At 41.2% G+C, this 24,019-nt stretch overlaps 1 protein-coding gene across 2 annotated transcripts in view; it reads right to left on the minus strand.

Moving 5' to 3' along the window:
* Window positions 1–23,646, minus strand: part of ZNF608 (zinc finger protein 608) — a 105,405-nt gene extending 81,759 nt beyond the window's left edge. Inside the window, exons 1-2 of one of the 2 annotated variants that reach the window (XM_069491888.1) lie at window positions 23,352–23,646; window positions 18,880–19,974 (exon numbers count right to left, since the gene is read on the minus strand). In XM_069491888.1, the coding sequence (XP_069347989.1) occupies window positions 18,880–19,785 (906 nt within the window). In that variant the 5' untranslated portion in view covers window positions 19,786–19,974; window positions 23,352–23,646. The remainder of the gene's footprint in view (window positions 1–18,879; window positions 19,975–23,351) is intronic. The other variant, XM_069491889.1, reaches the window with a different exon arrangement.
* Between the last annotated feature and the right edge of the window lie 373 nt (window positions 23,647–24,019).

Genomic DNA, 24,019 nt, shown 5'->3' on the forward strand with positions numbered 1-24,019 from the left:
TTCTCAGACTTCTTCTCCTCGCACTCTCCTCCTTCCCTCATCCAGCTCCAGCCAGCCTGGTGTCTCCTCAAACACACCAAACACACCCTCCCTCCCTCCTCCCGGGCTTGTTCAAGGACTGTTCTGGGCTAGAAAGCTCCCTCCTCAGGGGGTCAAATGGCTCCTCACTGTACTCAGGTCCCTACTCAAACAAAAACAAACATAAACTCTCCTTTCCTTTCCTACCATGGCTCTCTCCCACTTGCCCTGCTTGATTCTCCCTTATAGCACGTAACACCAACCAAAATATATTTATTTGTCCAGAATAAATCAGAATATAAGCTTCATGAGAGCAGAGACTTGATTTGTGCACTACTGTACCTCCAGAACCCAGATTGTGCTTGGCATAAGCTAGGCATTCAAAAAATATTTGCTGAGCAAATATTCTTACTGGGTAAATAAAGTAAGGAATAAATAAAGGAACAAATAAAAGAATAAATTGAGACCTGCACTGTCACCTCCCTCCTTCTAATATTCCTACTGTCAGAACACCAAATAGTCAAAGTTCTCTAAACTGCAGGAGGAGGCAGGGAATGAATTAAGAAATGAATATTTAACTGCTATCTACAACATCTGTAATTATTTTTTAAAATCCCTTAACACAGCAATAATACCCTGTCAACTGCCCTGCATCTGGACGTGCTCTCTGAGTTTCTCCTGTGACAATGGAGAACCTGTCCTAGCTCGAGGTCCCTGCTGCACCCATGTACCAGATCTCCTCCATCCCGACCCTCATGCCTACTCCAAGACCTTATCCCCTCTCTCTCTAGCATGATTGGCTTTTCTCCACCAACCACTCATCATTCTCATCAGCATACAAACAAGCGATTAGAGTTCCCCACTTTAAAAAATGATAGATGCTTAGATAGATATTCCCTGACACCTCATGTTGCCCCTTAAAAAAGAGTGCTATACTCATCATGTTCTGTTTTTGCTCACCTCCCACAAAAAAGTCCAAGCACTCCAATTAGACTTTTTATTTTCCTATCCCTACCCCTAACCCCAGGACCATTTGTGTTAAGGTCACTGAGAATCAATTCTGAGTCTCTGACTTCTTGGCAGCATTGACACTGCTGATCACACTCTCCTTGCTACAATTTCTTTACTTGCTTTACAGAAACACCAGACTGGTTGGATTTTCTTCCTCCTCAATGGACACAGTCCTGGTTCCTCCTAATGCTCCATGGCTCAGCTCAGGGTCCTGGTCTTTTCCAACTATACTCACTCTCTAGGTGACCACTCCAACCCAACAACTTTAAAGTCCACCTGTAATGCCCATTTCCCCAATCTGTGTCTCCAGCCCTGGCCATCCAAAATCAAACATCATCACTTGGCAGCCATGGGATATAGCAAAAGTGAGTCACAACTCTTGATTCCACTGACCTTCAAAATCCAGATGTTTTCTGTAATTCTCATTCTTTCACGACGCCATATCCAAGACCAATCCTCATTACCTTAGGAAAACATGACCACTTCTCACCACCTTGAGACCTACCAAAGAAGTCTATCTTCTCTCACCAGGACTACTGAAAGTCTTGTAACTGATTTCCCTAGTCCTTTTCTTGCCTCTCTCTAGTTCTCCACACAGCAGCCAAGAGTAAGCTTTTAAAAACAAATCAGGCCAGCTGCTGTGGCTCACGCCTGTAATCCTAGCACTTTGGGACGCTAAAGCAAGAGGATCACTTGAGGCCAGGAGTTTGAGACCAGCCCGGGCAACATAGTGAGACCCCCATCTCTAACAAAAAATAAATAATAAAAATTAGCCAAGTGTGGTGGTGCACACCTATAGTCCCAGCTATTTGAGAGGCTAAGGCAGGAGGATTGCACGAGCCCAGAAGTTCAAGACTGCAGTGAGCTATGATTGTGCCACTGCACTCCAGCCTGGGCAACAGAGCAAGACCCTGTCTGGGGAAAAAAAAAAAAAATCATTCCCTTACTCCTTACCATGCATGACCTACAAGGCCCTGTATAGCCTGGCCTGTGCCCAACTTCCAATTCAATCTGGTCATGGTCTATGCAGAACATATTGCATCATTCCATGCTAGTTATGTGAGTGGACTTAAGAGCATGTACAATCGGCCAAGAAAAAGACTAGGAAGCATGTCCAGAAAAAAAGTGCAAACATCCAATCAATCACGATTCCAGGCTTTGGTTCCCCTCTCCATTCAGCATCAGTTGCTGAATCTGCTCTTACTCTCCCATCTCAAGCTTATACCTGACACAGCCCTCCAACCTGTGACAGGGCTTCAAAACCATAACTGCATCGGACTCTGCACTTTAAGACCCTTACCTGGGATCTTAAAGAAACATCAACAGAAGAGGTTTGCAACAAATAGGTCAATCTCCTACTTTGTTTTTCTAATGAAACTCTTCTCCATTGTGTCCTAAGATGTGTCAGCATTTCCAACAGAAAATAGCACAACCCTGTACTCTGTCGGCCCTAAAACCCTTTCCTCTCCCCAAGTCAAGGCTTCAGAGGAAATAAAAAGTACTGCTGCTCACACAAATTATGGACTTTATCATACGCATTATCTTTCTGACTTGTGTCCTTGGGATTCCAGTAGCCTTGACCTTGTACAGCTGCCCTCAGAGCATCTGTGTCAGTTATATACACTATTTCTGTTTCTACTCCTCATATCAATTTCATCAAGTATGTTAGAAATGTGCACAAATTTCTAGAAAGCACAACTTACAGAAATGTATACTTATATAAAAATATATTAACAAATACGGAAAGTAGAAACATATAACATTTATACTACTCTCAAGTTTAACCCACACCATAACTTAAAGACAATATCAATCTTCAGGATCTCATTTTCTCATTAGATCTCTATTTTAATTTCACTCCAAAAGTCCCTTTAAAAAAATCAGAAAAAAAGGCTGGGTGTGGTAGCTCACGCCTATAACCTTAGCATTCTGGGAGGCCAAGGCGGGAAGATCGCTTGAGTTCAGGAGTTCAGGACCAGCCTGAGCAAGAGCGAGACCCCGTCTCTACCAAAAATAGATGAAATTAGCTGGGAATCATGGCGTGCCCGCAGTCCCAGCTACTTTGGAGGTTGAGGGAGGAGGATCGTTTGAGCCCAGGAGTTTGAGGTTGCCGTGAGCTATGATGATGCCACTGCACTCTACCTGGTATGACACAGCAAGACTCTGTCTCAAAAAAAAATCAGAAAAAAAAGAAAAGAAAAAAACAACCTCAGACCCTGCTTTAACTTCATCACTTACACCTTGTTGCTAGCTCCAAGTATCATTAAGAAAACATCTACAGAAGAAGTTGTCTCCAAACCCAGCTTTACAAATAGGCAGAAGAGATGACTGCCCAAAAGGCGTGATTTGACACCAGGAAAGCTCCCGTGCCTCTCTTCTTACCAAACAGTCTCTACCTTTGAACTCCACACCGTGGGGCTTTAAAAGCCTACTCAAGATGGGGCGGTGGTACCATCTTAAAATCACATCAAGGGTCATTCAATGGACTGCTAATGGACAGCAAAGCTCTTGATAAATGGAGAAAAAGTAGACTCTAAGTGGATAGGAAAATATCAGAAGGTAAAAGAGATATTTCTAAAAGGAGCTTAGCCAAGAGGATCAAACCAAAGATCACCTCTGCTCTGGAGTGCCTGATCTTTTGTGTATCTTGTCCTCCCATGCTACTGGCAATAATAGCCTCGGCCTCAGGAAGAGCCTTCTCTTGGCCTGTCTTACACAGGTTTTCTACAAACCGAAAGTCACCATCCCAGCCTGGCTGGCCTTTTGCTTATTTTCCTTACCACACAAGACAACCTCAAGCTCATTCCTTGGGGCATTTTAAAATGCTAAGGACTTAATAGTAAAATATTAAAGCAACTGACATATGGTAAATATTATATAATGCATATAAATTTGGCTCATTTCTCTATACTTTCTGAACATTATGAAATGTGTTTATTTATAAATATTTGGGCGCATCTTCACTCCTGTGCAAGAAATGTACCCATGTTGCTGGCCTTGTAGAACACAGTGCCATCAACCCCACCCTTCTACTCAAAGCAGACCTGATCAACAGCCCCATAACAGCCTTCTGTCCCACGACTTCCTAAACCCCAGGACACATTCTTCCTCTTTCTTTCCTTATAATTCCAGGCAACACAAATAAAGTTCACTATAGAACCCTATTAGCCTACTAACTTCAAAGCTAATTTATGGGTCCCAGACTTAGGTCAGCAGTGTCCCAACTACAAAAGGGAAGGGGGCCTATGTCTATCCTTTAGACTGTGATCTGAACAGGAAGCAACGAGGAGGAGGAGGAGGTCTTGAGTAGCTTTAAAAGCATCACTTCAGATAATTGCACTCATTCTGGCGTGGCCTCCAAACACAAGCAGTGTGAAAAATAAATGGATGCCGAAAAGAAGGCTCCTCCTCACACAGCACTGATCACCATCAACTGCCCCTTTCTGCACACTTAGGCTGCAGCTGGGGAAGAGCAGGCGGGGCCAGGCCTGAGAGCACCCCAGAGAGGGAAGTCCTGGACAAGAGCAGAATTTGCCCCAATGTCTGATGAGATAAATACCGAAACCCTTAACCAGGAATATCCAGTGACAGAAAAGTGGTATTTTAACACACCTGAGGGGAAACCTAGTCTGAGCTCAGGAAAGGTTAAACACACACACATTAGGAAACACTTAAGAAGAGAATATAGTAAATCCTTAAACATTAAAAATCACTCCTCTTCTAGATTCTATTTGTTTATGTGGTTGTAATAAATTCTTTAAGCTTTTCCTTGACTGTAAATACTATACATATATATGTGTGTGTGTTTAAGTATATATGTCTATGTGTGTTTATAAATATAAAATATACATAGATGCCATATTTAGTGATCTATGGTTACTTTTAATTCTTTTTTGTTGTTTACTTGTTGTTTCCCTGCACTCCCCCAAAGGGTACTTTGAAATCCTTCCAGTTTTTACAATTAAACCTAACCATCTGGACAGAAATCTTCACATTCACTAAATTAGTCACAGATTTTGTGGGTAAGCTGAGAAAGTAAATGCTATGCTCAGTGCTAGGATTTAAACCACATCTACCACAGCAAAACACTCTCTCTCCAATAATCTCTCCAATTATGCACGCACATGCAGGCTCAAATAACACGGAAGCAACTACCTCATTGCACAGAATTATTTGTACAGCTAGTATTATTCTTTAGATCCCAAAGTGAGTTACAACAAATCCAAAATAAAATTCTTCAAAAACCTTTCAGAATTTATTTTACAGACAAAAGATAAACCAGTGCCTATTTTTCCACCACCATGTAACCTCCTGCTCCTACCGGTGTGTGCTGGCAGGCTGCTCGCCAAAGTCAGAAGCGATTTGAAGAGATCTGTATCTCTGTGTTGAATACTGTGATTTGAATACACAGGGCACTTTCTAATTTTTCAAGTATAAGTCTTCAAACCTCCTCAGAGTTTACTGTAAGTGTCAGAAAAGGAAAAGTTAGCATGTTTAAGATTCACTACCCTTAGAGACCGAAAATCCAACGGGGGCAAGTGATTTAGTGTTGTCATCCAATCACCAGTAGGTAACTATAGATATTACAAAACTTCTATCAATTTAAAACTGGACAGGATTATCCGCTGTGAGTAACTTCACAGCTGTACTATCTTCAGGTAAATGGAAAACACTGGTTTTTACAAGGAGGCAATGTGTACGAATTTATAGCAGGCTTATGGAGGCATACGCTGGCCTTTCAAAGGAGACTTTAAGCCTTTAATATGAGCTAAGATAAAGAGTATTACACTTTGGTGTAAGCAGGTTTATAAAAATCATTTTCAGAGTGTCTTAGATTAGCGTTTTTCCTTTCACATTTTATATGGACAACAAAAAGGATCCACTTCAATGGTATACAGAAGAACGGGTTAGAGGGGAGGAGCCAAAGACAAGGGAACTCTTGTTAATATTAAATTTAGAGAGGCAGAAAGCTAAGCATCTAACTCCCCATTCTTCATGCTACATGTGAACACAGACTTAACTTACTGAAATGGTATGTTCAGCAGGTGCGTTTTTAAAATCCTCAGAAGCACTCGTATTGTGGAGGCACTGACAATTTGGTAAAAAGCTTTCTTCCCTGGAAGGATTAAAACTGTGGAGCGATTTCAAGATTTCAAAGCCTCTAGGCTGTCATAAATATTAACAAGAAGCCATGTTTTTTTATCTTTGCACTTTTATTTTGGCTTACTGAGTAAACCTAGGTTGAGCACATATTAACACTCAAACAACCACAGAAATCAAATTTAGGTGAGCATTTGCAGGGTTTTACCATTTTGGTAAAACATGATTTTTTAAAAATGCATGCACATGAATTTAGTCTACTTAGTGACCATGACAGTGTTACATTTTATGAAATTTGCAGTTTTAAAAATTACATTGCTCACAAAACTAAAATGCATTCTCTTTTCTCACTAAATAGAAAAGTATCTGGGATGAACAATAGCACATTAAAAAGTCACTAGCAATTTGACAGGACTGAAGGCATTTAGATCTAATTTTTTATACTCTCTTTGCTCCTCAATTCTTACAATCCTGTTGTTTATGATCCCCCAGAAAAAAACAGATCTATAAAAGAAGCTATCAGCCGATGATTTGGGCTCAAAAATTATGCCATTTCAAAAGGGATCATGACACTAAGAAAATAAATAATACCAGAACTTAAAACAAGGAGGAAAACAAAACATCACCTTAAGCCAATTAAGATATTTAAAAGTTCAATGTATCAAATATGCATCAAGTAATAAACAAATGATTTTAATGTTACAGAAGAAAAGAGCTTTTTCATGGCCAAAGGGAACACAAAGATAGCATGTAGGAACAATACTTGTAAGTATGCTGAGTTATCAGAAAGGGTGACAGTTTATACACAAAAGAGTAGATTGAGATAAAGGGTTTCACTCCCAAGATTAATGTAAAAATAAAAACAGTGAGTTGGGGAGTCTTTAGAATGATACGTCTAGAAAACAACACTTTACTAGCGATTTCCATAAGCCTATTTATACATGAGAAGATTAGAAGGACAAATTATTACTATTGATACAAAGGAGACAAACAACCATGATTTCTGGTCTTCTGTTAAATATAATCTAGTCCTTAAAAAATGTGTGTGTGTATTTTTTTTAAAGGCATCCTGAAATTCAGGCTGCCAGGCAACAGCTCTTCCCAGCAAAAGCGCTGTACCACTTCACTGCTGTTGCTGGAGAGTCCCTTTCTATTTAGAAACATGGCCACTCACTAATGAAATAGTGGGGAATTTCTGTAAACGGTCCCAATTATTCAAGAGAATGCCTTGCCTAGGGCCATTGCAACAAAGGCTCTACAACAACCACCCTCTTTCCCACATACCTTTCTTCTACTTTTTTATTCTCTGCCTCCACCACCACCACCACCATTCCCCCATCCCAACAAACAGGAAGATTTCAGCAAATCTTCTAGCTCCTCTCAGCTAGAACCTTAACTTTTTAGCTGCCTAACCAGGCAGCAAAGAAATAACAACCTGCCTCCCGCTTCCTCCCCTAGCTCTTTACAGCTTAAAAAATGCACTTGGCCAAACAGTTCTCACCATTAAACAATTCATTCTTATTTTGCCTCCTTTGTGAAAGGAAAACAAAAAGGGTAAAAACAGCTGAGCATGATCACAAAACACAACACTGGGCATTCAATTTCTGTACCTTACAGCCTCATTCTTTCACCCCCTAGTCCATAGGATTTGGTGACCGAATAAGTCTTAATCTGTAAACAAATGGTTTGCTCTACAATTAAACCATTCATTCTTTTTTTTTCTTAACTGCTTGGCGACTGCCCAACCCAAAGACTTCTAGGTTCTTGCATTATTTTGCTCTCCCAATGGTTAAAAGGCAATAAGCTCATTTGGAGTTTATAAAACTATGCACCATCAACAAAAGCATATAATGCTTCCAAGATGCACAGTGGCTTCTACACGCACAATGAGGAGCTGTGTGTAGTCTCCCCCGCCAAAAAAAAATGCCCGGCCCCAATTAAGCACCCTGGGGGCCTTCAAAGCAGTTATGCTAAGTTGCAAATACAGCAAGATCCACTTGAACTCCAACTGTCTTGTGTGCTTTTCCTCCCAAGGTAGGGAAAAAGCCCAGGCAGGCTGACCTCATTAAAGGGTAATTAGGGAACCCCAGGACTTGAGGGGCTACCACAATCAAGCCTATTGTGAGCATTTCACTATGGGGCCACTATTTTTTCTTTTAAACCCAGGAGGTCTCTGCAATCTGAAGGACCCACGTTTTAAATTTTTAAGGATTTCAACCTGGATATTTTTTCCTACCAGTCACTGAGTAAGAAGAAAGCAATACAAACAGCATCCCTACTTCTGTGGAATTGAGGCATAGATAAAAATAAGTTTTTTCATAAAATCATTTAAATAATTTACATATATATTAAATAAGTAAGTTTTGGCTGGGTGCAGTGGCTCATGCCTGTAATGACAGCACTTTGGGAGGCCGAGGTGGGAGGATCACTTCCTGGGTAACACGGTGAGGCGCCATCTCTACAAAAAAATTTTTTAAAAACTAGCTGGGGGTGGTGGCACACGCCTGTATTCCCAGCTACTTAAGAGGCTGAGGCAGGAGGATCACTTAAGCCCTGGAATTGTAGGTTGCAGTGATCTATGATCAAGCCACTGCACCCCAGCCTGGGAAACAAGAGTCTAGCTCTGTCTCCAAAAAAAAAAAAAAATTGTTTGAATGCTCCACATTCTGATTCTAGAGATTAAAAAGGACATTATAAATCATTCAATATATGGTTTTTATCATTATATATGACAATGATGTTAAAAAACTGATGCACCATTTACATGTGAAGGTGTTACTTAGAAACTAATACAGAGTGATGTGATCAACATAACCACTTTACCATCAATAAAATCCTTCACACCTCTTTAAAGTCCATTATTACTGTTGATACCAATCTGCCAAGATGCTAGAGAACTGAACTCTGCTATAAAATGCACCAGTAAATTTCGCTGTTTACATTAACAGCAGCACCTTTCCACAAATACTAACCCCAGAGATCCACTGCCTTGGTACTAAAAGTCTCCAGTACTTGAGAAAGTCTTTAAGGCAAGTAATAAAATGTTGTCTTAACTTGACCTTCTCAGTAAGATTTAAACAACTCTAATATTTACATATAATCAGACGGATCAACATCTTTGTAAAAAAAATTACTGAAAAGAAGGAAATAGAGTTGGAGTGATGATGGCTGTCAAAACAGAACCACCCCAAAACCCATTCTCCTAACAGTGCATTATGGAGGCGGAGAGGGGAGACTAGAGTCACAAGAACCCAAGGACTATGGGGATTCCAGCACCAGAGCTCCAACAGCTCGGGAGGGTGTGCTCCAAAGACCCAAACACAAACTTGCAGGGTACACGTTAATGCCCATAGCAGCAACTTTAATGCTGCCCTTAGATTTGTGTCAAGCCAATTAATCACCCAATTCATTTATTTGGGTTTACAGCTTTTGAATACTAAAGAATTTAAAGGCGAAGAACAAAAGTCTTTGTGTTTTGGCCAAATATACTTTAAAATATATTTAGATGGAAATTTGTGTGTATTTACCTTCTATTAAAACACTGCACAGGAACCCCTCCTTAGCCGAACATCCTGTTTTATTTATTTTAGAAACACTACAAAATTTATTTGCATAACTTAAACACATGCAATACATTTTGGGAAATGTTGAAAAGATGGAAAGGGCTTATTTAAGGGATGGGGGAGGAACCCCAACCATAGTTTTTTGGTTTTGTTTTGTTTTAATATATCCAATATATATGAGGCTTTCGGAAAAAAATGCAAATTCTGGAAGTCATTCCAAACAGTTGGAAACTCTTCCTCTTAAAGTAAATCCAAGGACTCAAAAAATAAATATTCAAGAGCATTAATTTGTTTCTAGATGTGTGCGTGCAAGTAAAACAGCAGTCATAATGTGGAAATCTCAGTCACATTTTGCAACTAATTGGAAGCAGATTAGAATTCCGCCTCAGGGGAACGTTGTCAAACTAGAAGCCGGAGCAAATGAAGAAAGAGGTGAAGGCGTCGTGAAGAGCTGACAGATTTACAGCGCTCAGGGCCATAAACGGGTCCCCGGCGGGAAGGAGGGCGCGTCCCCGGTTGCACGCCCCCGCCGCCCCGTCGGGAGCGCGCAGCCCGGGCCCGAGGCGCCAGCAGCCACGCCCCCGGGAGCCCTGGGCCCTCCATCTGCTCCCGTCGAGAAAACAATAAACGGACCTCCTGAAGAAACCGGTGCTACTGATAAGATATAAAACCTGCAGACTGATAAACTGGAGGATGCAAGAGTCAAAGGGAGAAAGCGTCTTTATTTTAAAAGTGGGGGAGGGGAGAGAGCCAGAAAGCAGATTGTGGAGGATAATACCGCAATGGAGTAATGGAAACAGCTGCTCGCTTTCTACTTCAGTGTCTGGCATCTGCTGCGGCATCATGGGAAAGGCTGGTGAAGGATTTGGGCAAGGAATGTAAATGGAGACAATTGGCCAAATGGAGTTGGATGCGGAAAGGCTCAATTGCTCTGTTTTAAAGTCATGTTGCAGAAGCAAACAGTATTACTTAACTCAAATTCCACCTTCAGAGCATTTCAAAGATTTGGGGATGTGAATCGCTTTTCAATCAATTACTAGGATGTCAGACAATACAGAGGGATAAAGTCTGGTTGTTGAGGCAGCCTCCATTTGTCAAAGTGCTCAGCTCATCTTCCACGTGTCTTCACAGAAAAGTGAAATTCAAGTATTTTTCTCTGTATTTAACTTATTTTTCTTTATTTTAATCACCACTGCTTATTTCTGAACTGGCTCAAGGAAGAGTTTCTATTTGTTGTGTCTATTTTCCCCTTCACTGCAAAGATTCAGTTCTAATTTCATTTCCATCACAAAGGAATTGGCAAAGAACTAAAGCACAGGAACACGTAACTAAAGTGCTGCTGTGCTAGTCATAAGCCTATAATAAAGCACAGATTTGATAGCATTATCCATGTACTGTGGTGAACCACACACAAATAAACAGTTCTCCGTGAAGAATGAAAACCCAAGGCTTCAACCCTTCCAATTCAAACATTTTTGTTGTTTTTAACGTGAGCCATCCATAAAAATCAGCCAAGGAGGTGACAGGAAATCCAGAAGTAATCTGGTCTGGTTATGCACACTTTGCAAAAAAAAAAAAAAAACAGGAGATGCTTTCCATCTCATCCTGATGATTTAGGTGAAGAATGGGTAAAACTGTAAAATCTAGGCACAGAAACAAATGGTACTTTTACGCCAACTGAATTCAAACACGTGGTGAATGTAGTAATCAAAAAAAGGACAGCCCTCCAGCATGGGGAAAACTTGCTAACCTAACTAGGAACAACTTAAACACAACCTTTGAACCTTCAGTGACTAATTCGAAGGACAAAAAGGTATACTGAAAGCAGCCAGAGGGCCAGATGTGCTTTCCTAAGAAACTAAACCAGGAGTTTTCTTTAATCAAAAGGACAAACAGTGACTTCCAGGAGTTTATGAAAGTGTGACCAATTGGAACTTTGTCGTCTGTTGCTAATTGAGGCATATAAAAGAGTCCATTTCTTAAAACATACTACAAACACTTTTTTTTTTTTTAATTCTCTGCCACATGACAAAAACCAGAATCAAGTTGACTGGTAGAAGATCAGTGCAACCAAAGACCAAGCTATTATTTCAAACTGTCAGGGGAAGGCAGTAAAATTGCTACCAGGTCTCCTTAAGTTACCCTTCAATAAAAGGAAGCCATCAGGGAAATAAGAGGAAAAGAAAACACATCAAAACCTTAAAAGTCCCTTTAAGTAAAATTATACATCTGTGGCACCATGCCATCTGCTCTCTGGTTAACATAATAAGCCAATTCCACAACCTAAATATCTGCTTTCTAAAATCATTATGTACAACACAAAATATAATCAATATATTTTTATTTGCTTTTTTAAACTGTGAAAGCTGCATTCATATGGCATTATTGGAATATGCCTAAATGTCCCTGTAGGCACATTTTTCTTAAGGTGCTAGCTGACAATGAGCATTCCCAGGAGGCAGAAAGCTCCGTGTTTGAGCCAGAATAGTCACAGTGAATAATAATCAAACTAGGTTGGGGGGTGGGATGAGAAAGAAGAGAAAGTGGCTTTGAAAAACCAGCAGTAGTTGTTTGTTCACCGTTTCAAACCCATTTGTTCTAACTGAAACACCCTTCCCTTTGAGTTCTCTATTACAACTATAATATATACTTTTAAGTTTTTATTTAGCTTCACTGGGCGAGAAAACCTTCTGAATGCCAGATGAGATCCCTGTGGTTCAAGGCCTACTGACCTATCAAAATCTAAGTATTTGCTTTGTGATCATTTCAGTTCTTCAGGCAAAACCCATAATCTTTTCTACATTCCCAAAGGTATTTCTAAGCAAAATTTAGCAAATATGCAAAATTCAGCTTTAGGAGCAAAGTGCCAGTCTCACCCTCTTGAATATCCTCCCAGCTCTCAAAATAACATTACAAAACAGCCCAACTGCTGGTCAATCAACTATGAAGAGTTTAACGACCTTTCATTCAGTTGCAAAGGCTATGTTCCGGCTGCCAAAACCTTTAGCTTAAATTAAAAAGAACTTGCAACAGAGAGCAAGTAGTCACTAGTGAAACTTCAGCTGGGAGAGAGACATGGACAGGGAGGGAGGGGCCCAAATACTCTGCAGCAGAGTGGAATGTAAAATCAACAGTGACCTTTTTTTAAAGAATAAAACCCATACTAACTATTCCCAATCCAACACTTATATTAACAATTACAACATTTATATACACACACCTATGAAACACCAGTTACAAGACACCAATATGATACATATATTACTCTATAATGACCACCTAAGTCATTACTGAGGCAGGGGATTCACCTGTTCTCTTTCCCTATACTCTTAAATTACTACATTAAGGGGGTATAAATACTATTTATTGACAATAAGCCTAGGAAAGAAGGGTTATTTCCACTAAGATGTTGCTAACAAGGATAGCCCAGGATTGCCTTAGTTCTGTCTTCCACATTATACAAGGCAGCTACACAAATAGGAATAAACTGTTTAGTATTCAAGCAAAACCCTTGATGTTCAGATTGCTGGCAAGTTCAGAGTGCTGGCAATCAAAACTATGTTGTGCTGCAGTAATTACTATGAAAAACTTCCAGTGCTTAATATTAAAGAAGAGAATAACATGATCCTTCCACCTCTTCTACACCTCTAGAATGTGTTCAACATGGCAATTATCTTTGTTCAAGAAGCAGAGTTTAAACTGTATTGAAACTCAGTTACACCCATGACTTTTTTAAACATACACTTCAAAAAGCAGGTTTCATCACATTCAAATCACTGAGCAAAATCTTTTTCCCAACTGATAAAAAAGATTTTTAGCCCCCTCCCACGAGACGTCTTCAAGTATAAAATGGCTTCTTTTCACCTCTGTACCCACTTGTTCACTTTATTAAAGTAGAGGAACAGCTGAGTAAAGTTGAGAGACAAAGAGCTATGCCAACTGATAGCTACAGTGCAACGTGCAGCTCTCCCAAACGTCAGTACCAGGGAAGCCTAGAACTGCCACCATGTTAAAAAACCAGATCGCACACTTGTTAACAAAAAACACATTATTTTGCTACTTTGAAGAATGCAAGGGAACTAGGAGTAGTAGATTTATGATTTAAGTGCTTGTGGCTAAAATAGCTTTCCAATTATCAAGGGCCTCTTAGGAAGAGCAAGAATGCATTATGTGTTAATGACCACAACCAGGGGTCCCTTTCTCAACTCTTTTGTCAGAACCCGAGCAGATCCTCCCCGCAGCTTCACCATTAACATGTCTGTTTCCTGTCAGCCCACTCAGAGATAATGTCATTTATCTCAGGGAGGCACAAGCCCAGTCATTAGCTTCAATAAAAGACCTCAAACAAAGGCCGGATAATGTTTTACCCAGGGCTCTAACTAAACCCAGAACCAAGAATCTTAGTGTCTAAAAGTCAAGGACTCCAAAGTTACCCTTAAAAGAATATTTTCCTTGTTATCAACAATCCTAGATTACAGCTCTGAACAAGAGCAAGGTCTAAGTATGGTAAACACCAGTCCACGGCAATATCACACACAATTAGATTAACCGATAAACGCTGACCAGCCTTAGCCCTGAGAGCCTTTCCCCCCCTCCCCCCCCTCGCCCTTGCCTCCAGGGGGAAAATTGACAGAATAATTCAGGTACTGACTAAATAGTCAGATCTTTGAAGAACTGACCCCTCATTGTGATTGCCTGCAGGAACTGAATAACCATTATAAAATGTTCAATGGCTGGGCTTCTGGAAATCTTTTAAATAAAAGTGGAACTGGTTAAAATAAATGTAGGAACATGTGTTTTCACAGTGTTGCTCATATTACCGCAATTTCGAGTTTCTATGAAGTACCAGGTGAACTTTTTTAAATTAAAAAAAACACACACAGACACCATCAAAATTGGAGCAAATCTCAGCCATTCAATCCCTGTTTTTCATGCTGAAAACGAAGAACAGATGGTACTTTCCATGTTGTTTGAATCTGGTTGTTGAACACCTCTGTGGTTAGGGAGATTTCTGCTTAGCACTTTCGGCATACATTTCATTTACTAACTATAAAATGCTCCTTAGGAAAAATAAGTCTTTATAACACTCTAATTAAAAACATCTTGCAGCCAAGTAATTTCACTTGAAGAGCATTCTTAACCTCATGACATTTGGACCATCAATCCCTCCTCCCACTCTTTTTTTTTTTTTTTTTTACAGACTATTTGCAAAGTTGTTAAAAGTTGCAAAATGTTATTTACCTCCTTTAGCACAATCTTGATCAGCTGTGTGTGTTTTTAATCTCTCCAGCAAACCTAACAGATTTCAAACACTAAACTCAGAATTCAGTGATGGACCTGATCACTCAAATACTCCAAGTTCCCTGGGTTCTCACAGAAAACTTCCTTGGGGAAAGGACAGCCCCTCTGCACTCACCTCAAAAAGCCCTGTCACCCTCTGAGGAAGCCTATAGAAAAGTAAGGAGCTGGTCAATGCTGATTGGAAGCCACCCTTAGTTACCAAGGTTTTTAACAGCTAAATCCCTTATGTAGCTTTCAAAACAGTTTGCTGTCCAACAACAATGGACTTTGTTCTTTAATTATAGTAAGTGACCTTTCTGCCCTTTTATTTCACAGTAGATAAACTGCACTCTCTAAGCAGAATTCATACAAGGCAGTATATATATTTAAAAAAAGCATATCGTCCACAACTCATTAATCAAAATATGTTCTTAAACTGCTCACACTCACTTAGAAAATGTGCCAGAATTCCCTAGTTAAGTGTAAAACGGCTTCTACAAGAGAATAAAATACAATGAATGATATCCTTTATAAACAAGTCCATTTCTAGACACTGCTTTTACGACAAGGACCATCTTAACGAAAGCAATATGGTATTACAGACACGATTCTCATCCCTGAATATGTATTGAGACACAACTGTATGACACAACTAAATGCCTTCCTGTGCCTTTCATGACCTCCTGTGCCTTTTATATCAGCTGCTTTCAAGAATTTTAAGAATCTACGTATTTTCAAATTTTCCAGAGATCAAATAAACTCATAAACCCTATATAATTATTTATTTAGCCCAGCCAAATGCTCCCCCTGTCTGATAAGTCAAAACTGTAAGACAGCTAAGGAGGATACATAAACAAGAGCTTCAATACAAGGCTATTATGCTTCAAAAGAAAAGAGGGGAAGGTGGAGAGGCAGGTTTTAACAACCAAAAGCCAACCCATCAAATGTACTTATTCACACATGTCACACTGGTGGTTTAACTATGAAATGGGCTATAGAAATATAGCTCAAACATCTTAGAATTATGGCATGTTTTGATTTTGTTCACGTATTAAGGGAGTGGCGACTTTTACAACATACTTGTGGTTTCCACATAAAGGAGCAGAACACTCATTGATTTAATTAGGTTTCATAAGGTCCAATTTATCATGTTTTACATGACTTTATGTAGTGAAGAAACAGAATAAACAGACCAAAAATAGACATTTAAGCACGCTGTGAAAATTAACCGGTGACAGCAAGTCTTATGAATCTCCTGTGAACCTTCCAACCAGAAAAAAACCAAATTCGCACACATGCATACAACTCTCCCTCGGTGTTCACATGTGGACTCTTCACAAAGCCAGATAATCAAGCAAGGCTGAAATTAAAACACGGCATAAAATGTCAAAAAAAAAAAAAAAAACCTTTCTCAAAGATGCCTCAGTGTTGAAATATTTTGTCAGATGAAGCCTGCCCTTCCAAATCTTTAGTAGAGGTAAATAGATAGCCTCGTATCATTAGGAACTATTTTCTGAACTGATGCCTAATTTGACACAACCACTAGTTAGTGGAATTAGAGTTACTTTCCTGGGTGGCATTCAAGCAAGGGAGTGCCATGTCTGAGTGCCAGGGATGAAAGCATTCCTAAGAGAAGTAGTTCTGGGTGGGGTGGGGTTGGGGTGGGGAGGAAAATCTTAAGGTACAGTGTCTGAGCTCCACACCCCAGCTAGATAGAGAATGGCCAGCACAGCAGGTCCAAAGCCCCTGAGGGGCCCCGTGCCAACTCCAAAGGCTAAAGTTGGCGCTGCAGATTCCTCCTGCACAGGGCCAGGAGCGAATCCCCTCCCCCACCCCAGACCCACCATGACCTGTCTGCTCTTCATTTATGTAACTCATATTACCACATTTATACTGCTCTGACTGAAGGTGAGTTGCATGTATGTGAATAATTTAATTCTTCCATTCTTCATCCAGTTAGTTTCCTCTGTGAGTGGAAAGTAAAAAGAACACAAAAACTGGAGAGATGACTCCACGCTCTAATCTCAGTTGCCATGACAGCAGCCTTTGAGATACTGTAATGTTCCGATTGCCAACTAAACAAAATTGTTGAATGTGAACATTTGGCTGGAAGATTAAAAGGCTAAGGGGAATGCAAAAGGGCAGTACCTCCCACATTCCAAGCAGCCAGTGAATCCAATCAAATGGCTCTGACTCCTTAACCACAGCCATTGTGAGCTCTGGATTAGGGCAATTCATCTAGATAGTTAAAGCAGATTAGAACTGCAATTTGAAGACTATTGGCAACAAAAGTAAATGCCCTACTGTACTAAGTAATAAGAAGATTTTAGAATGCCTTTTAGTAGAAATTATGTGAAACTACACATTTTAAACATAAGAATTGAAACCTGAAATTTTTTAAAAGTCTTTTAAATTCATCAATGTAAAATGCCATCTGACCAAGGGGATATGAATAAAAAGTGTACGGAGGCTTTTTGTGAGTTTGGTATTGTCTATGCCCTAATGTACCTCCATCACCTTCTAAAATCAAAACTTTATTCCTGTATTCCAACTTAAATCTTGAACCCACAAAAACAAAAATACGAAGGTTTAAATAGAAAGCAGTGAACAATTTTTACACAGAGATAATTACCCAAAGATATGTTACCACCACTTACATAATTCCAATCAAGTCAGAAATAGCAAAATATCAAATTATTTAATAAGCATGTTTCCAAACAACCATACCACAAACCACATGATAGAAACGTTGCTTCTGCAAGCAACAACCTGTAGGATTAATCCAAAGATTAATTTTATAGAAATATCACACATACCCCCAACTTGCTTTCAATCTGCCTAGTGGACAGAGCCTCTTCTCAATTACCCAGACTTTACTCAAGGCACAACAATTACCAGACCAGTAAGACACTGGCCTCTGTGACTAAGCAGCACAACACTGCAGGCAGTTTTTCTAAGGCAGTGTCTAACTACAGACTTGTACAAAGATGAGAGAAAGTGTCCAAATGGCCTACACCAACTATCCACACTGTTCAAATGTAATGCATAATTCTAGTACTCTGCTTCACTCTTAACTGTCCACATCCCCTTTAGCTGTATCTTCACATTTCAAGAACATCAACCCACCAAGTCTATTTCACTCTTCTTACCAACCTTCCAGCTCCCCAGTTAAGCTAGGTATCCATGTGATAACACTCTCAAATCGCCAGCTAAGAACTAAGTGAGGGAACTAGGGTAGGGTGCTAACAGCCACCAAAACCGTCCAGTTTTTCTGCACAGTTATGAAACCAAAGACCCAACACACCAAGCTGGGGGTTTAAGGCAGGATCAATAGCAAGAACCCATCCAAGGATACCCTATGACAGAACTATTTTGGAGAAAGTAATGAAAAAATAAATACGATGAGGGTGGAGTATAAATCAGAATCCTCGACATTGCCCTCCAAGGAAGGAACTTGAACCCTGCACCTAACGACACATTACCAGCAATACTGGGACCAGTAAATTAAAACAGAAGACACTCTCCTAAGGGGAGAAACCAGAACAAGAGTCAAGTGGGTGTGTGAAGGAAAGATTTTCTATTAAAAGCACACACCGCGACTTGCTGACTGGCCAGGAGCCCATCTTCAGGGCAAAAGGTCCTTAGAACGCTCAGGCCCTCCCACTTGGGGACCCAAACACTAGCATCACAAGCAGCAGCAGCAAGAACAGCACAAGCAAAAGCCAAACCTGCACCCGTGTAAACTCCCCACATCAGCTGTCGGTGTTAAAGGATGCATATCACAGAAATCTCACAAAGAACCAGAAAGCACAAAGAAGTGTAAGGCACACAAGAGGCACACCCCCACAGCCCCACACAAATGCACACAGAGGAGAGTAGGACATCTAGGAAGGCGACTTTATCCTACCTTCTCAGTTTTCAGTTTCTTGATTCGCCTGTGGCTCTCCTCCTCCTCCTCTTCCTTCTTTACCAACATAGAGTTTCCCATGAGCCCTGAATCCGGGGCACTTTTGCTAACTTCCCCTGCAGCGGCGACGCTGCCACTCCCAGTGCCCCCGCAGTGGAAGGGGCTCGCGCCACCTCCATTGCTCTTGGCCCCAAAGCCATAGAGGTGCCCCCCAGAAGGGGCCTGGCCGCCACTGCCATTCTGGTGGCCCTGAAGCAGGTCGTGCTTGTCCTTCCTGGATTTCCCCGCATCCTTATCCCGCTTGGCGCCTCGGCTGCTCTGGCTTTTACCTGGCTTCTCCTCTTTGCTTTTCCCACAGGAGCCTGCCCCCGCGGTGGCAGCGGAGGTGCCGGTGCTGGTACTATTGCTGTTTGGGTTGCCGCTGCCGCCGCTGCTCACACTTTGACCCAGCGCTGAATTCATGCCAGTTGCCTCTCCAGGGCGCCCTTGGACTTCCTGCCTCTTGCCAGTGCTGCTGATCTCGGGAATCCCATACAAGGCAGCAGAAGGCAGAGATTTATTAGCATCCTTAGAAGTTTTACTCCTTTTCACTTTTGATTTGCTGGTCTCTTTGTGTGAATTCCCCTGGGGAGCAGAGGGCTGAACAGAAGCAAATTTTAGGCCATCAGCTAAGGCTGCGGTAGCACCGGCCCCACTGGACGCCGGACCGCCACAATCCTTAGGGTTGCTGCTGCTTGTGGTGTTGGTGGAATTATTCATCTCAAATTTCTGTCTGTCCTTCTCCAAATCAGCGTCCAGATCAATTATTAAATTTCCAACCCCGATTTCCCAATCATCGCCACTGTCATAAGTATCAACTGTATTTGGATCCACACCTTTGCCTGCAGTAGAAATGTTCACTGACATCCTGAAGATGAGCTCTCTAGAATAAAAATCCGATGAACTTTCCTTTGGAGATGAGGGGACATTCGTTTAGCTCCGCTGGGCTTTCTCTTAAAGAAAAAAAAAAAAAAATCTTCTAATCTTCCTCTTCTTTTTCCTGCCCCACGAATGTGTCCAGGGATTTTACACCCTTCAGTCCAGGTCCACCTTTTCCTGTGAAGGGGGGAAAAGTCGAATATTTCTTGTCTGGGTGTTACCAGAATAAAAACGATTAATATTGGGGAGTCAGTAAGGGGTACAGGGAAGGATGGAGAGTAAGGTGGCTCATGTATTGTCTCCACAGTCCAATATCAGATTTAAAAGAAAATAACCAAACCCCAAAAACACACCCATGACAGTAAGCATCTTACAGTAGCTAAAAGAAAATCCCTTTATCAACACCACAAGGATAGTCACTTTTAAAAAAGCATTAAAATATCCTAAGGATCTGATTCAAGTCCAGAAAGGTTTTTGTGTTTCTTTTCTAAAGTTTAGGATTTTTGACTGGCACATGTGATATCTCAACCCCAGAAACACAGCCTGCACACTCAGACAAGAAGAAGGAACACGGCTTTAGACATCCCTAAACATGTCCTAGATCTTCCAATTTAAAAGACCAAACCCTGGAAGTTCTGAGGCTAGTTTTCATAATAGAATGTTGTTAAATTTTCCTTATTTCTAATTTTAGTACTTCTTTTACAAATTGTCTGGGCAATCTGGATTTTGTTCCCAGTAAGGAACAGAAAAAAAACAACCAATAAATCCCCCCCCCCCACACACACACATACATACCTCTCTCCTATCCTCTTTTTTCCCAATAGCTTATACAATTTGGGGGGGAAATACAAATACACATGTCTTTAAGAGCATTTCTTGATAGAAAAGACAGTGTTATATAAAAAGTTAAATATCTGCCTTTTGAGAAAAAAATACATCTAAACAATTCTAGCTTAGTCCTAGGTCACAGAACTGCTCAGTCTGTTAAATATGGTGCTACTGACTGTACGGGAAACTGATTAAGACATACACTTTAAGTGATCTGCGCCAAGGTGGCCTCAATGACCGCAAATGAGTGTGTGTTTGACAAAGAGCAGTTAAAACGGTTTTTAAAGGGATCAGCCCCTTTTTAACAGTTGATTGTCAAGAAAAAAATAAATAAATATACATACACACACAAACACACACACACACACAGACATTGCTTACCTTTAATCCTTTATCATTTTTTAATTAGGCCAGCAAATCAAAATGCCTTTCCCACTCCACTCGGCAAACAAGCCTGTGCCTCATTTTACTTAAACACCAAATGATCAAGAAGGAAGAAACCAAATAACACATCTCAGCCAGAATAATCACTCGATAACATTATTCCACCTCCCCACCCCCCTTTTGGCAAACGGACCAGGAGTCCTTTTCTCCTTAAAAAAATGTATCACAGTACAGCTGGAAGATAATGTTTCACATTCACAACAGAAGCACCAAAGGTTTTTTTTCCTCTTAACAAGCATCGAGAATAATCGTTTTTTTTTAAAAAAAAGAGAGAGCTTAGAGAAAAAAGTTTTCCCAACTTCACATTCCGCCTTCAGTTCCAGACTTCAGAGTCACCGTGATCAGTAAGTAATGATCCCATGTAGCAAACCTACAGGCGTCCGCTAGTAACAAGACAGAATGTGCTAACATCGGGATAAATTAGTGAAAGGGAAGAAAGAATAAGAAGAAAGGACTGAAAATCTGGGCTGGATTCCGCCTGTTAGTCGGGAAGTGGCATTTTTCCGCCCGTCCTGACAGATTTGATTTCTTGAACTAACTTAAGAGAAAAGGAGGGGGAAGAAGAGCGGGGGCAGGAGGAGGAGGAGGAGGAGGAGGAAGAAAGGGTGGGATGAGAAGCCGGGCAAGGGAGAAAAAGCAAGGTGTGGAGGAGGAGGGCGCCGACGACCCAGGGCGCTGACAGACCAGTTATAACGCATTCGCTCGGGGCGGGGGGCGGCGGCGTGGGGGAATAACGGCGTTGAAAATGGGCTCAGTCTTGGAAACCTAAAGGATGTGATGTTTTCCTGTTTTATGTTGTTTTAAGAAAAAGGAACTGAGTTCCTAGTATAGTTCCCGGGGGCGGGGAGGGGAATATCCTCTGTCGCTGAAGCCAATCAGTCATGTGGTAATTCGATAATTAGAGTCAAAAAAAGATTTTTTTTTTTTAAGGCGACCTTTTTCAGGAGTTTTTCCCCCTTGCTCTCGCAGCACACGGTGCGTCTCCCTTTTATTTATTTTTTCTCTCCTCCTCCTGTCGCCCACCCCCTCCTGTGTTTAGTCAGATGGCCTCGGAGCTTGGCTTAGTATTTTTAATTAGCTGGCGTTTGGAAGCTAAAAGCAGTAATGAATTGTTGATGGATTGGAAGTGGAGAGTCGCTTTGCTGGAAATGTCGGGGCTGCGAGAGGGGGATGGGCGAGCTGGTAACAACCAACCATCTAAAAGGAGCGATTTTGTTACAGTGCAAGCCTTTCACATCACGTGAGGATCAAGGGCTCAATTGGTTGTCGTGAGAACAAAAATGGTGACAAGCGTATCAAGAAAATACTGATCTGGTCTTTAAAAAAAAGCTGAAGGTCTCTCCCCTCCCCCTGCACACACCGCCCCCCCCCCGCCGCCTCCCCCACCCTGCAGTGGGCGAAGCTACAAGTTATGAATGTGAAACATTTCTCTGAGATCTAGGATCTCGGAAGTTCGGAAGGAGTGAAATGTAATGAGCACAAGAGCAAAGCAGATGTTTTAAAGAAACACCTTATAAACCTTTCCTCAACTTATCTCCAATTTGTCGGCTTTCCCAAGGGGCCAGGGCCAGGGACGCCTGGGGAAGGGGGTAGCCTCCCGCCCCCGCCGCCAGCCACTTGGATTTTAGGGACCCCCTCATGTATTAAACAAAGAAAAACATTTTGCTAGCGCCCAAGCCTGGTCCTGTAATAAACACAAGATTGTTACTATTTGTAGGTTTGTTTGGGTTGGGTGGGGCTTTTTTCCCTCTTAATGGTATTTTTGCTGCTTGCTTTTTTTTTAAGGAGATGGAAAATGGTAATTATAACCATTACATTTAATGGGTGACTATTCTCTTCTTTAATATTAAATTATTGGGCACTGGGATCTGACAGGAGACAGAAATCGGCTTGGTCTGTCCTTACCCCCATTTTCCTGGCTCGGCTTGGGAGGGGGGTCTACCCAGCTAGGACAGGAGAGGGAGGGGGTAAGGTGAGCTAGAGAACTGACACTGCAGACCAGGATATGTAATTGTGTCACTTTTATTCTCCTTTGGGTTAGAGCCCAAAAGGTAATTTGCTCTAAGTTACCCCGAGTGCCCAGTCAAGCTTAATTTGTGTGAAGAAGTTACAAATGCTTCACCCTCCACTGAATAAAATTCACCCTTCTTGGGTTGTTGTTCTAAATGCAAAAGCCAAACCCTGTAACTAGTTCCTCATTTCTATGCATAAAACTCGCACATTCCCCTGCATGAAGTCCCCGCTAAGTGCTATATAGAGACACACCACGCAACCGTACTTACGGTCTGTATTGGATCGAGTTGACCTTTTCCTTCTAACTGCATTGAATGTGTTTGGTTGCAGCCGCTTTATTTTGGAAATTATAATCTCTTCAACAAATTTATTATTAAAGAAGATGGACCATCAAATGTCACAGACCGTCCTGTGTATTTTTTATAAAAGCAAAAAATTAAAATTAAAAACAAAACAAAACAAAAATCCCCCTGGCGCACACACACAACAAGCTTGTTCTGCAACACTGAAATCAGGACTGAAACACAACACACACACAGGGGGAGTGGAGCAAAAGCAGCTCTCAGCCTCTATACCTGAAAGGGACTTTTCTTTGTTCCCAATGCCCTTTCGCATTAGGCCAATCAGAGAGCAGCTTTTATGAAACTGGGCTCTCTCATTGGCTAGCTGCTTTCTCTTGGCTACTGTAGGGGGTTGAGATATACACACGTATAAAACACACACTGAGAGCGGGTGGGGGTGCGGTGGGGGGTGGTTGTGGAGACAAAGCGTTTTATTTTCCAACCAGATTGGGGTTGAGGAACCTCCCGCAGTAAAAAGGGAAAAAAAAAATGGTGCGCCCGTTTCAATTACTACATCATTCACATAAAACACTTATTTATTAAAACAAATCTCAAACTGGCTGCGAGGAGAGGATGTCGGTAAATACAAGTTTGAT

Source organism: Eulemur rufifrons, chromosome 17 (assembly GCF_041146395.1).
Source record: "Eulemur rufifrons isolate Redbay chromosome 17, OSU_ERuf_1, whole genome shotgun sequence".
Lineage (NCBI taxonomy): Eukaryota > Metazoa > Chordata > Mammalia > Primates > Lemuridae > Eulemur > Eulemur rufifrons.